This window comes from Drosophila innubila, assembly GCF_004354385.1.
Source record: "Drosophila innubila isolate TH190305 chromosome 2R unlocalized genomic scaffold, UK_Dinn_1.0 1_C_2R, whole genome shotgun sequence".
In the NCBI taxonomy this organism is placed as follows: Eukaryota; Metazoa; Arthropoda; class Insecta; order Diptera; family Drosophilidae; genus Drosophila; species Drosophila innubila.
Genome location: NW_022995374.1, coordinates 10,829,730 through 10,843,691, shown reverse-complemented (window position 1 = coordinate 10,843,691; position 13,962 = coordinate 10,829,730). Strand labels below are relative to the sequence as shown.

Here is a 13,962-nt window from a genome sequence, read left to right as displayed (position 1 = left end):
CATTTCTGGTCAAGTTGGCCTTCGTCTCTTTCCCCATTTCAGCATTTCGCTCTCGATTTCTCCCTATTCCTGTGGCATTATTGAAATTCATTGGTGCGCCTTTCAGATTTCTGGCGCAATTGATTGACAGTCGAATCCGTCATGCGATTGACGCTTATTGAATTGATACAGTGAGTCGAATTTGTGAGGAATTCGGAATATCGCAGCAACAGTTGCGTGAGTGCGAAGCAATCAAGTGAAAATGTAAAAAGTAGGCATTCGCTTATATATTTATATCAACTCCGAGTTACAACTCCAATAACGAATCTAAATTTTTATTATTACGTTTTTTATTCGAATTGTGGAAATATTTTTATTCTATCGAACTTTCAAGTAACCCAGTCATACAAATCTATTAGTTTAGTTACAGAATGCCACCCAAGCACCGCGACATTTCCCCATTCCTGCAGTTTCTTCGGGACTTTCTTCTGGGTCGCAAGCATGTGACCAGCCATCGTTACGCCGACACTTTGAGTCCACGCAGTCTTCCGGCACCCACTCCCCCCGAATCATCCATGAATCGCATCTCTGGCAATGCCTATTACCTGAGGGATGCCCGCTCTCAAGTGAAGCCACCCATCGATTTAGTCGAGGAGAAAAAGCGACAGTTGGCGGCAATTGCAGCAGAGGCTGCCAAAGCCGCTGCAGCTGCCGAAGATACCAAGAAAGCTCCCAAAGACGCCTCTGCTCCCAAGGCAGCTCCCAAACCTACTATTCCTCCAAAGACTTGTAAGCAAGATCAAACAAAGAAAGACAAATCCAAGCCAAGAAAAATGCTGCCGACTCCGGGTCAGTTGCACAAATGGGATTAGGCATTTTATCTACAAATTGCAAGTATCAAATTTACGACAAAATGAATGTTATAATTATCAGTGAAATCACGAATTCATAAATGGGAATTTGCATTTTACTTATAAATTACAAGTTTTAATTTAGCGACAAAATGAATGAAATAACCATGAATAAAATCTTGTGCTCGCAAATACAATTCGTAAGTCTATAGTGTCTTTCAATTGTTCAATCAGTCGAAAATAATTATGACCTTAGGCATTTGACACTGACAATCGAGTCGATGGTCAATGAACAATGCAGAATGTGAGAAGTCATAAAAAGCGGAAATCTAATTAGACGACGGGCGAAAATCATTTATTACACCTGCATGAAAATTTAATTAAGCACACAATTAACAGAGATGATGGCATTACAGTGCCTGTTCATACATTATATATATATGAGCTTAATAACATTTAATGCCATCAAAATTTATTTACAATTTAAAATGAGGCAATTTACCGAACGAGTCATGTTGACGTTGAGTGGATTATGCCAATTGTTGATGATGATTGGAGGTCGATTGTTAATTGTCTGTTGCTGAAATTTATGTTAATGACTTTTCACATCGATTTATTGATTGTGCAGTGTGAGAGTTTCACCCAATCAGCCAGGCAGTCAGGCGGCCCATAAAAAGCAACCCTAACCCAGCCGAAACCATCACTCACATTGGCAACAAGAAGAAAAAAACGAAAATATAATCAGATTTCGCGTTATGCAAAAATACTTATGTATATATGTATTGTAGAGGGTGGCGGAGGAAGGGGGGGACTGCCTCTCTTTATTGAAATTACCCTTATAAACTAAGCAGCCGTTGAGGGTTGACTTTCAGCTTGAAGTGTCAGATTGAAAAAGGGTGTCAATTGCTTGGAAATTTCCCAGTTTCTTTCTGTCAAGTCAACATGTTGCCAATGTTGATTCTCATTTTGCAGCTGCCAAAAAATATGAAATTCAATACAAAACTGTAGCACACTTTGCTGCGTCTCCAAGAGCGCCATGTGCTCCAGACTTGCTCATGTCCCTGGCCTGATTTGATGTTCTCCGTTTCCATAAGCACACTGAGAATATTGTTTATTAGGCTGCCTATACCTAAGAAGGTCGGTTCTGGATATAGAAATTTATTTATTGAGTTGTTGTGTGGAGAATGAGTTGCAACATACGTGTACCTCATAAATGCTAATTTCCTGACAACAAGTGTCGACTTTCCTTCGACTAATTTAGCTGCACATATTAGAAATAATATCTGAGAAACAATAATAGTTTTTATAAGAAATATAAGTACTACTCGAATTTTAAGTGGCTGCATAAGAAACGCCGGAAGACAACGAACCACTTTCAAAGAATAAATATTCAAATTTCATGCACACAAAGTAAATACAATCATTAAAAGAATGCTTATATGTGAGGGAAACACCCCTTTAGGCCCCGCCCCCTTTCTCTCAATGTCAATGCTGGGCAATCACTTGGAACAACCGAAAATTGCCGACTGACGACAGCTGGGCACAAATGTCAACGCTTTCCACGCTTTTCCCGCTTTCCTTCGTTCCTTCCTTCAAATGTTACTCCAATCAGAGTCGCGTAATTAAAATATGTACAAACAAGCCGGGAAGCTGGCAATCTCTCGTCGGCTAAGTACCACTGAGAGCCAAAAGTTTGTTTACTTTGCGTGTTTTTCTATAAAACCAAGAACAACAACAGCAACAGCAGCAGCAGCCACAACGCGAGCAATAATAACAAGAAAAACATTTGCATAAAACAACAAACAGCTCACAGGTTTGGCATTGGTGGGAAGGATCAAACTGGGAGGGTGTGGTGGGTGGGTGCCCTCAAACGGAAGTTAATGAGCACTGTCATGTGGGGGAGGGGGAGGGGAATGGTTTTGAAAAAAGTAAACCCAAAAAAGCAAAGCAAACCCCACGACGAAGGCAAAATCACTTCATTAATGCGTCATTTGTAAGGGAGCATAGTCAGGACATGGCCAGGACATGGCCAGGACATAGCCATACGACATACGCCATACGCCATATGCGACCCAAATGGGCCAGAGGCAAGTGCTCCTGCCAAAGCGGAAGTTGTCTCCACGCCGGGCTCGAAACTTTGCGCGAAACTTGCCACCAGGCTGGAACAACCAACGTGTGACAGTCCTGGAAAAGTTGATTATTTTTAGCACGCAGTGTACAACTGAATGGTGGGGGAGGGGGTAGGGGAATCCAGTCAGTTTCTAGTACACTGAATAATGACTTTTACCGTCGTAGTCGTCGTCGTTGTCGAGCTGCGATGCCTTCGGGCCAAGTTTACGAGCTTTTTTTTATCAGTCGCACCCCCACAAAAATGAGAGACAGACTCTTGCTCTGACTCTGTTGTCGCAAAGTTATGCAGGCTCATTAAGTTGTTATACAGTTTAGAGAGAAAATTGTCAGCTTGCTTAATTTGGCCAAGTCCGGGACCGGGACCGGGACCGTGAATAGGACTGGGTTCGGGACGGGAACAGAGAGGAGAAGAAGACCGAAGCATAAACAAAAGATTTCCGGGGCTGGTAGGTCTGATGCTATTGTCTCCTTGTCGTAGCTCATGGAAAATGTTTAATGAAATGAATTTTAAGAGAAAATTTATTATTTGCCTAAAATGAAATGAAAAGTGCGAGCCCTCAAGTCGCCCCATTTATTTCACAATCTGGGTGGTGGGTGCATTGTCCGGATGTATATTTTAAGTGTAATTAAACCAGGGCTTTCCATTGAACTGCTTCTCTCAACATCATCACCAACACCAGAGTCAGATGAGGAAAATGCCAATTATACTCTACTCAAGAAATGCCCAACACGAGTGACTGTAAAATGATCCTATCTACGTATTTTGAATGTAAATGCAACAAGCTGACAGTTCCTGGAAAAGAACTCCACAGGTTTGAGATGACATTAGCTTTGCTCAACATTAGCTTTGTCCCTATATGACACTTCCAAACTGCTTAGGATCTGAGGTAATCCAGTCTCATGTCATATACCCAAATATATCGACTTTCATTCACTCCTGCATGACCACATCAGCTTTTCTTTTACGCAATTTCACCTTCAATTAAACTTGAGGTAATTGACGACGATGGAAAGGAAATCCCGAACAAAGCATTAAACCGCATCAGGATACACATACAGATAGAAGGCTCTCCCCAAAGATAAATGACGATGCCTTAAACTGATTGTGTGGATTAAATTGCCATATTGGCGAAATTGGCAGCGACGGTGTCAAAGTGGAGACAACAAGGACTCCAGCGAGTGCCAAACTCCGGCAAGGGAGAAAGTATCGAGAAAGTATCGAAAACTTATTTTTGATAAGCGCAATTATAATTGGATTTGGGAGAAGTTGCTGCTCAACTAAAGGAGCAGGACCATTCCTGGAGCAGGTAGCATCAATGAAGGGGCAAAAGCCGAGCAGGGCAATGATTAATCTACCTCTCGAGTATTTAAAAAGAAAGATGCGCCCTGGGCGGACAGGGACGGAGTAAGCCAAAAGAGAAGTCAAAGGGAAAATTGGAAATTGTTGTGTTTGGATGCGATAAAGACATGTTTCCTACTCTCTCTCTCTCTGTCAGCTGCTTATTTTTGTAAATGTTTGCTGTCAAGATAAGCACCACACAGCATGTGGTTTTATTTGCTCGGCTTGGTGGCAGCCCTGGCAGATAACGGCGTGAGTAGGGGATTCCCACAATGGAGTTTGTCGCAGGACTTAACAAAGACAAATGAAGTTGTTAGCGACTCAATGTCTGGATGAGTCTTTAGCCTGTTTGGAGAATGAGTCTTATCGGCTGTCGCTTCGAATCCCGTTGCATTGCGACAACATTGATGTGCAGTTGACTGGTCACTTGCTCATTAATTGAGTTTAATTATTGGGGCGTTAATGGGGGACAGCGATCCAGACACTGGTGTAGTTCAATAGGGAGAGAAAATAAACTGAACCACTTACAAATATCATGTGCTGCAACACCTTCAGATAAATCAGGGGATACCCCTGATATTAACCCTCCCGCTGATTCCTCTTTAAAAGTCGACAGCTCTGACTGGTCTGACAGACCGAATACATTTATTTGTGCCCATAATTAAACGCAGACAATGTCGACGCTAAACCGAGGCAGAGTGACACGCCCCTTAGTATTTCAAATATTTCAGATGCCTTGACAACAGTTTATAAATGCGAATGGGCGTCGTTCTTCTCTTACCTCTCTCCACGCGGAACAAGTTCTAATGAGCCTACCGCCAAGTCAAAGAATAAATTTGAATATTTTGGCTATGCAGCCACAGGCGTTGGCCCAGCAAATTATTGAGAACTTTTGGCTGGGATGATGCCACATGTGGCTCGGAAATCGTTTCAAATAAGTTGGGGGCACTTCGTGATTTCGTGTTTATTTTTGAAAATTGAAAAACAACAATTGCTCACAATAGACGAGTTTTCCTTCAATGTTTTGAAGAGTTTCCTCAACTAAACAGTAGCCAGTAAATTGGGGAACTCCATTAACCCATCCATCCCCCTTCTTTGGTACCGCAAGCTGACCGACCCTTCTCAACCGACCCTTCTTTCACGCCCATTGTTCTGTATGCAAATTAATGATGATAATGTTTTGTGCGGTGGTTTGGGAAACGTGGTGCAGTCCATTGAGTTCATTTACTTTCTAAATAAAATATTTTCTCTAAATTTTAATGAAAATTTTTAGTTTTTTTATTAGATTGATCGGTCTTGAATAAAATAAAACTAGTCGGACGGTGCTACAGTCGAGCATACTCGACTGTCGGAGACCCGGTACTTACTATGGCAAAAACAAACAATGGAAAAAATTAAAAATATTTATTTAACTGAAATGCATATTCTATCATATTGGTTACAATGTCTCATAAAACATTGCAGATTTGCATACTAAGACTTGATTTTCCCCCGATCGGTCCCATGACAGCTATATGATATAGTGGCCCGATTTGAACCAACTTCGGTAAGGATGTATAAGACTGACTAAAATCCATACTCTACAGGTTTGGTTACGATATCTTATAAAACTAAAAAGTTTTTAATACTAAGATTTTATTTTCGCCCGATCTGTCCTATGACAGCTATATGATATAGTGGTCCAATTTGAACCAACTTTAAACAGGATATAACCAAGTTTAATGTATATTCTATCAGTTTGGTTACGATATCTCAAAAAACAAAAAACGTTTTCATACTAAGACTAAATTATCACCCGATCGGTCCTATGACAGCTATATGATATAGTGGCCCGATTTGAACCAACTTCGGTAAGGATGTATACGACTGACTTAAATGCATATTCTATAAATTTGGTATACGATATCTCATAAAACAAAAAAGTTGTTCATACTAAGACTTGATTTTCACCCGATCGGTCCTATGAAAGCTATATGATATAGTGGTCCGATTTGAACCAACTTTGGACAGGATATATAAAACCAAGTCATATGCTTTTTTATTACTTGTGAATGCAAAACCCGATTTTCAAAAGATCTACTTTCTCTAAAAACTAATGAATATATCTATATTTCATTCATACAAATTTTTAGATTTAAATCAGTAGTTTAAGAGCCATACATTTTTAAATTAAGAAAATTATGATTTATTGCTAATCTTTTTTCAGCTTTTTTACGTTAAAATTAAAGGAAAACTCGGAAAAAAATAGTTAAATTTTCGTTTTTATTTTATTTGCTTAGTTGCATTAATTACGCGTCGTTTAAGATATGATTTAATAAAATATATAACGAAATGGCGATATAATAATATTTTAGTTGTATCGATGTTTTTCTCGATTTTTATGACTTCCTTGTGGAGCAGCATGACCTGTAGTGTTCAAATTTTTTGTATTTTTATATACCCTTTTACTTATTTTTTTAATAAAGCGGGTATAACTACATTTGATTTGCTAACAGTTTGTAGTAGCTTCATTTGTATGTACCAAGTTTTTGGTCTCTAGCTCTTAAATTTTTTGAGATCGACAAGTTGAAAGTGACGGGAGGACAGAAGAAGAAGATCAAAGCAAACGACAGTTTCCCACTGATTCACCTGAAATGGAAAACTGCACACAAATACTAAGTATTCTCACTCTTCTATTTTTGAGTCACGCGTTGACTGTCAATCACAATATCAATCAAATTATTGATAATAAATGGTTCGATTGATCATTACTCCTAAAGGATTCAAGCACAAAACGATTTATTTATCGATAACGCTTTCTCTCATAAATATCAGAATTTACTATTTCAACTTAATTTCAGAATATCTTTTTTTTTATAAATTGTGAAGTCTGCTTTAAATTTTCAGTAAATGCCAACAAAGTTTGGCCCACCCATCAATCCCATGAAGGCTACGTCAAAGTTGCACACTGCGCTTTTATGCAGATAAATTGTCGGTTATTTTCTCCCCTCAGAACCCCATTCCTCTCTCTCTCTCTCTCTCTCGCTCTGTCTCTTTTCTGACTGACGACGCGTCGTCCTTCCCTCTGGCGTAACGCTTCGTTTGGTTGGTTTTGCAGGCGCCGCGTCAGTTGTTTTGGCCAGGCCGAAGGAAGGATGAATCAAAGAGGAAGGTTCCCAACGGAACTAACCAGAGTGTCGGCTGCTTGCCTGATTGTTTCATAAAAGTTTTCTGCTGCAACCGCCCAACTAACTATTGTTGTTGTTGTTTCGTTGTTCTTGTTGTTGTTGTTGTTGCTGTTGCTGTGATTTCGCAAATTAATTTGCTTATAATTTTTACGCTTAGTTAAACACAATTTTGAGTGATTTTCACACAGAAAATGCTCGATGCTGAAAACTTTTGCCTTGTCTAGGCAGAAGGCGGCGCACAGTGGTATTGAAATGAGTAGAAAATGAATATCAAAAACATGAGATAGGATAAAACTTCAACTTCAAAGAAACACAATCAAATAGCAATAATTTAATGCAAAAACAAATTCATAAAATTTAAAGTATTAACGACTTTTCAACCTCACAGTAAAATTTAATGTTTCCCCGTTTATCAAAGTTTAAATAAACATGCATATAAATACTTGCATTATAAATAAGCAGTGTTTAAATTAAACAACATGCGCTGGTCAAATCGGCTTTAAAATGATATTGCTCGTATTCCCAGTGGCAATTCCATTGGCTTCATTTGGCACCACAGAGGACCCGACGATGCGAATGGGGGAAAAGCAACAAAAAAATATGCATTTAACTTTTATTTGCATCGCTCTTCTGTTTGTCGCCCCCTGCCCCTTGCCCCTTGCCCCCGTTGTCCTGTCCAGGATTTTTGAAGCCTATCGGCGTTTTTCATATTTTTATAAATTGCTATAAATTGAGATATTAATACGATACGGGACAGAAGTCACAGCCGATGCTTGTTGTTGTTGTTGTTGTTATTGCTGTTGCTGTTGCTGTTGGTCGGTTCGCTGATTTCAACATGTGGCAAAAAGTGTCGAGACATTAAAAAATGTTGCACAAGTGTTGCGCAAACAAAATGTTCAGTTATTTGTATAAAATGCGACAAGCGACAACTTTTTCGGGGCAACATTTGGCCGAAGTCGCGGACCGGACCGATAATGAAGTTGGTGCTTAATGACAGTCCCTGTAAACTTACCGATTGGTCGGTGGGACTTTAAGCTTAAATTTAAACACTGCCCACTGCACTGGTGTTGGCAGTAAATGTCCTTTGGCAGGACCTCTGCCAGCTTAAATATTCCATGCACACGCAAACACACATTTCGTCAGTCGCTTCAATTGGACTGATTTAATTGAATCAGTTTGCTCGTCTACCGATTCTACTCCCCTCTACTCCCAGCTCCCTTCTACACTTTTCTACTCGGCTCTCCTCTGCTTTGCCCTTCTTGTCTAGCATTTTTGTCTTCGGTCTTTCAATTTACTACCCAAGCCACAGATGATGTTGTTGCTGTTGTTTTTGGTGTTGCTGCTGTTGCTGCTGTTGCTGCTGTTGCTGGTGTTGTTGTTGCCGCTGCAGCGTGTCTGTAGTTTCGGGTCTACGTTTTTCGCACACGTTTGCGTGCTATGCATGGCATAAAAATTTGACACAAAAGCCGTTGCATACAATTGGGCGCACACACACACACACACAAACACACGCATGCAGGCGTCTGTTTGAGTGTGGCCTACCCTGTGTGAGACCTAGGGATAAGGGAGAAACGACGACGTGTTGAGGTCGTTGTCGTGCACTGATTTTGTATGCAGCAGCAACAACCATTTTAATACAGGCTTTTTATAGACTGAATGAGCGAGTAGAATGCTTTGTTGTTGTTGCTGATTTAAAGCAAAACACTGTACTGAAAAATTGATTTAAATGAGATACAAAGTTGGACACAAAATATAAGCCTACTATCAGTTCAAACTCATCAATATCATATAGGAATATTCCTACCACCCGATGCATTAACGGTCGTTTAAGCGATTTGAGCTTTATCCTTGTACGTGTAGGAATCCTAGGCAACAACTTACACACCCATATTATTTATTTGGCTACTTGTAATATTTAATAAAAATGCCTCAATTGGTTCTGGAGTCACACAAACACAACTACATGCATACTCATGTCTGTGCGCCTAAATTCAGGCAATCACAATTTTTATTTACGTCGGTTCCTATGCCTCGAGCATCAACTTCTTCCTCTGGTTCGCTGCACACGTGCGTTGCCCTCTCGACACGAACTACATAAATAAGGGAACGACAAAAGATGCTCTTCTCTTCGCTCCTCACATGCGATTTGTTTTTGGGAGCAGGGGTTCGTCCCAGCACAAACTTTTCCAATTTTCCCCTTTTTATCGTAAATTACGCACAATTCAATATTTGGCCTTTTTACTGTCTCTTGTTTTGTGTCCCGTTGTCTGCCTTTTTTCTGCTTGACTAGCTTCCAAGTGTAGTTGGGGCAATGAGCAGGTTATATTCGGTGAGGGTGCAGGGGAAGGGAATAGGACGGGGAATGGCAGTGGGAGTGAAAGTGGAGCATTTGTCTGCAATTTTCTTTTCTTATTTTTGCTATTTTGCTATTTTTTGTGTGTCTCTTTATCGTAAATAAGAAATCTCATACGTGCGTATTCAGCCTAGACATGGCCTATCTATCCATTTATCTATCTGTCTATTCATCTATAGCTTCTCTCCTCCCGCAAACGATTCACTGCTCATTTTCTTTATGAATGAGTAAGTAAAAGTTAGTTTTACTTTTGTTTCAACAATGGAAGTGTGTGGAAGGGTGCGGATCTCTAATCGAAATTGGCCTGTGGCCCATGTCTAATGATTGTTTTTCTATGCGCCTTAATTTATTTAGCATTATTTATATTGCAATGTAGCTTGGAGAAAAGTTTCGCCAACTTATTGTCATTAGCTGGTCTGGATTGTTCGAGTATTGTGCAAGTATTCTGCTTAATTTTAAGAGAATTGGTAAAGTTTTCGAACGTAAATAATGTGAAGGATCTTTTCACAATGCCTCGAGAGACTATCGATAGTCAACATTTATGGACATATGATTACAATAAGCTATTTACAAAAATTCGGCACTAAACGAATAATTAATCGAGCCATTGAATACATTCATGTCTACTCATAAAACCGAAGCTGTCCCTCTCCCTTTTGGCTCTCTGTCGTCCAACAACATATCCTATGCATGTTAATTTGAATTTATGCCTTAATTGCAAAGCCCATCCCTGGATATTTTGTGAAAAAAAGCCTTTGCCATGCAGCAGCTGCAGCTGGCGAGGCCATTAAAGCGCATTTGGTCAGCCGATTGTCGTTGGCGTTGGCACTTTGCGATAGGCACCCGCCGCAGTCACCACACCCACCTCCCATTCGAACGCCTACGTCCATAAAAACATTTATGTAATTGCTGTTATCGACAAGCGCTCCAAATGGCCTCGTTGTGCCGGCTGTAAGCGGGCCTTTAATACACTTTTGATTGGATTGTCGCACAAGTTAATTGAACGACGCGGCATTCAGGCCTGGGCTGCACTGAAAATCTCAACATAAGCCACTGACCGGATACAAAATGGCGGCAATTATATTCGAAACTAGTTGGCAGCACCCTAGGCCTAGGAATCCTAGGCATCCTAGCTCCACACAGCTCAATAGAGCGAGCGCAGTAACAAAATCGTCGATTCATGCTCATTAGGCAACGGGTCGTATGAATGCTATCCCCCGAAAGTATGCAGAAGTTTATTTAAGCTAATCAGAAATTTGACCATTTCTGGATTACAGGATGTATCAGGCGTCTGGCATTCTCTGCTATCAACTGCAACTTGTGTATCGTCTTCAGACCAAGTTCTTTTATATTGCTTCAACGCACTTTATCTTTTGTAGTCTTCGAGGCAGTCGTTTGTTAATGCTCTAGCAAATTGTTTGAGAATGACCCGCGTAAATTTCATTTCTACTTGATATACTGTAAATTGTATTGCATGGAGCACAGAAATCGGGCAGATAAACTGAACTTGCCCCAAGACTGTGGACCAAATGTTGTTGACGTTTATAAATTGATTGAGGCTTGAGATGGGGTCCCAAAAAAGGACAACTAATTTGGAATAGGTTTGCATTTGCTTTTGGAATTAATGGAAATGCTATTTGATTTGTATGATTTGTGGGTGACCTGTAGTTTTTCATTGAAACAATTTGGAGCATGTCATACTCAGCAAGTTGAATAAATCACTCGTAAGTACTCAGATATATTCAGTTGGAGTTAATGTTGAAATTTATGCCTGCTACTTACCTTTCTGATAACTCATCATTTCAAATTAGTTGCGGTCATAGACAAATGCGATTTGATTATTGACAGTAAAATGCACAATGATATCTGAAAAATGACAAGAATGAGAAGATATATATTTAAACTGTGATGAAGAAACATCTATAAAAATATTCTTTTAATTTCCGAAAGGAAAAAAACACGGTATTTGCTATTATTCCGAAAGCAAACAAAATCTTTTACATCATCATTATTATGACCAACATTATGATTATCATCTTATTTTTCATCTTTTGGCATTTTATCGCTTTCTTTGTCAGCAACTTTAGCGCAAAAACCTCTTGGATGCATTCATTTACTTAACTTACAGATGAGGGGATGAGATGGGGATTTTGATGTGTACTTAAAAGTGAGCCCGCATCAAACTAAGAGCTAAGACTCAAGTTGAACGCAGGAGCAGAAAAGGACAAGGGCGTCTAGGGTAAACAATCTCAAGTTCTGTTTGCATTAGTTTTGTAAATTGCAGGTTGCAACATTTTCATTAAATTAAGTCAAATAACAAACAAGAGACTCGCAGTCGTACGAACTACGAGACGTGCAAACAATCAAACTGCTCTCAAGAGCTCTGAAAATATGTAACTGAGCACTGTGAAAAGCAGTTGGTATTAACAAATTACGAAAATTACCTCGCTTTGTGAGTACTCATGTTCAGGTAATTTCGAGACTGATGCATAATATACGATTTTATTATCTCGAAAATAGCTCATAATTAATATTGCCAGATTAAAGGTATTACTTAGGTATATTATTCCGTTTGTAATTGAATCATATCTAAGAATATCTAATTGTTTTAACTGGTATTAATTAATACCAGGTTTCACATGGGCATGCAAATATTTCTCATAACTTGTGTTGCAGATTAAGCTTTATTTTTGCCTTGAGAGTCTTGAATAAAATATTTAAATTGTAATTGTCTCAAATGCACTAGTTATTTAGTTTATATTTTTTTTTTAGGCTTATAGAGAGTTCGACTTCACGAAATACCCAATGAGAAACTACCTTATGAACAAATTTGCCGCCAGTAGAAATATCTCAGTTCTGCCCTATAGATTCCAATTGTTAAATGCGTTTTAGATTGAATATAAAACAGGCTGCTTAGACAGTTCAAATATGAATTATTGATATCAGTTTTTAGAGGACAAATAAATTGACAGATTGCTACACTAGGCAACAAGTTTGAACGTTTTTAGATTTGGGGCCACAAACGACGAAAAACATTTTTTTTCTATTGTAGAGTTCTTTTTTTAGAATTTTTTAAAAATCTGGCTTTTATTTCCTACTTTTTTTTAGCGGTGCTCCCACTTTTGTCACTTTTATTTACTTTTTTTTAAAGGTGCTCCCACTATTGTCATCATTACTTGTGTATGCCAAAACCGATTTTCAAAAGCTCAACTTTTTCCAAAAGCTTTTGAATACATCTATATTTTGTTAAGACACAGTCTTAGATTTAAACCAGTAGTTTTAGAGCTATCAATTTTGAAATTAAGAAAATGTTGATTTTTTGCTTATTTTTTTTCAGCTTTTTTTACTTTAAAATTCAAGGAAAACTCGAAAAAATTAATTAAACTTTCGTTTCTATTGTATTTACATTGCTGCATTAATTACGCGTCGTTTAAGATATGATTCATTGAAATCAATCTATATAGCTGCCATTGGGCCAGTCAGTCGAAAATCAAAATTTGCGAGAATATATATATTTTGAAAGTCGGTTTTGGCATTCACAAGTAATGATGACAATAGTGGGAGCACCTCTAAAAAAAAGTAAGAAAAAAAAAACGGAGAAAAAAAACTGAAAAAAAAAATGTTTTTTGTCGTTTGTGGCCCCAAATCTATATAAAACAGTGGGCTTTGTTCGTTTAATTTTTGGGCTGTTGCCTAGTGTTACTAACCCGAGTAGACCTAGCGTTACGATATGGTACGACCGATGGGCATTTACTAAAAATTTTTTTTTAGACAACATATAAACATTATATTAACTTTTATATGATATTCTGAGAGTAAATTGTTGTCTCTAACTGATAAAAAGTTGATTGAAACAACCTCTTGAAGATAGCTAATAGAAAAATGAGCATTAACTTGCTTACTATATTCAACAGTGCAAAAATAAAACGGCTTTTGGCAATTCGTCGCAAGTAAACTTAAATCGCTTAACTAAATTTAGTACTGAACTATATGCACTGCACACATCATTAGAAAGAATGCTCTTTTTAAATATGAAAAAAATTCTGAATAAAAAACACCTTTTCTCGAAAAATTTACCATATTCTTTTTTTTGTTACCATATGGTAAGCGCCAACAGGGTACAGGTTTTTAGACCCCGTACTT

General features: G+C 38.6%; 1 protein-coding gene across 1 annotated transcript; it reads left to right on the top strand.

Annotated features, from left to right (window-relative positions):
* Nucleotides 1–410: 410 nt before the first annotated feature.
* Nucleotides 411–851, top strand: LOC117782917. The gene has a single exon (XM_034620013.1). The coding sequence runs from the start codon at nt 411–413 to the stop codon at nt 849–851; it is 441 nt and encodes a 146-aa protein (XP_034475904.1).
* Nucleotides 852–13,962: the final 13,111 nt, after the last annotated feature.

Coding starts and splice junctions, on each gene's coding strand:
- LOC117782917 (XM_034620013.1), top strand. CDS start 411: ATGCCACCCAAGCACCGCGACATTTCCCCATTCCTGCAGTTTCTTCGG.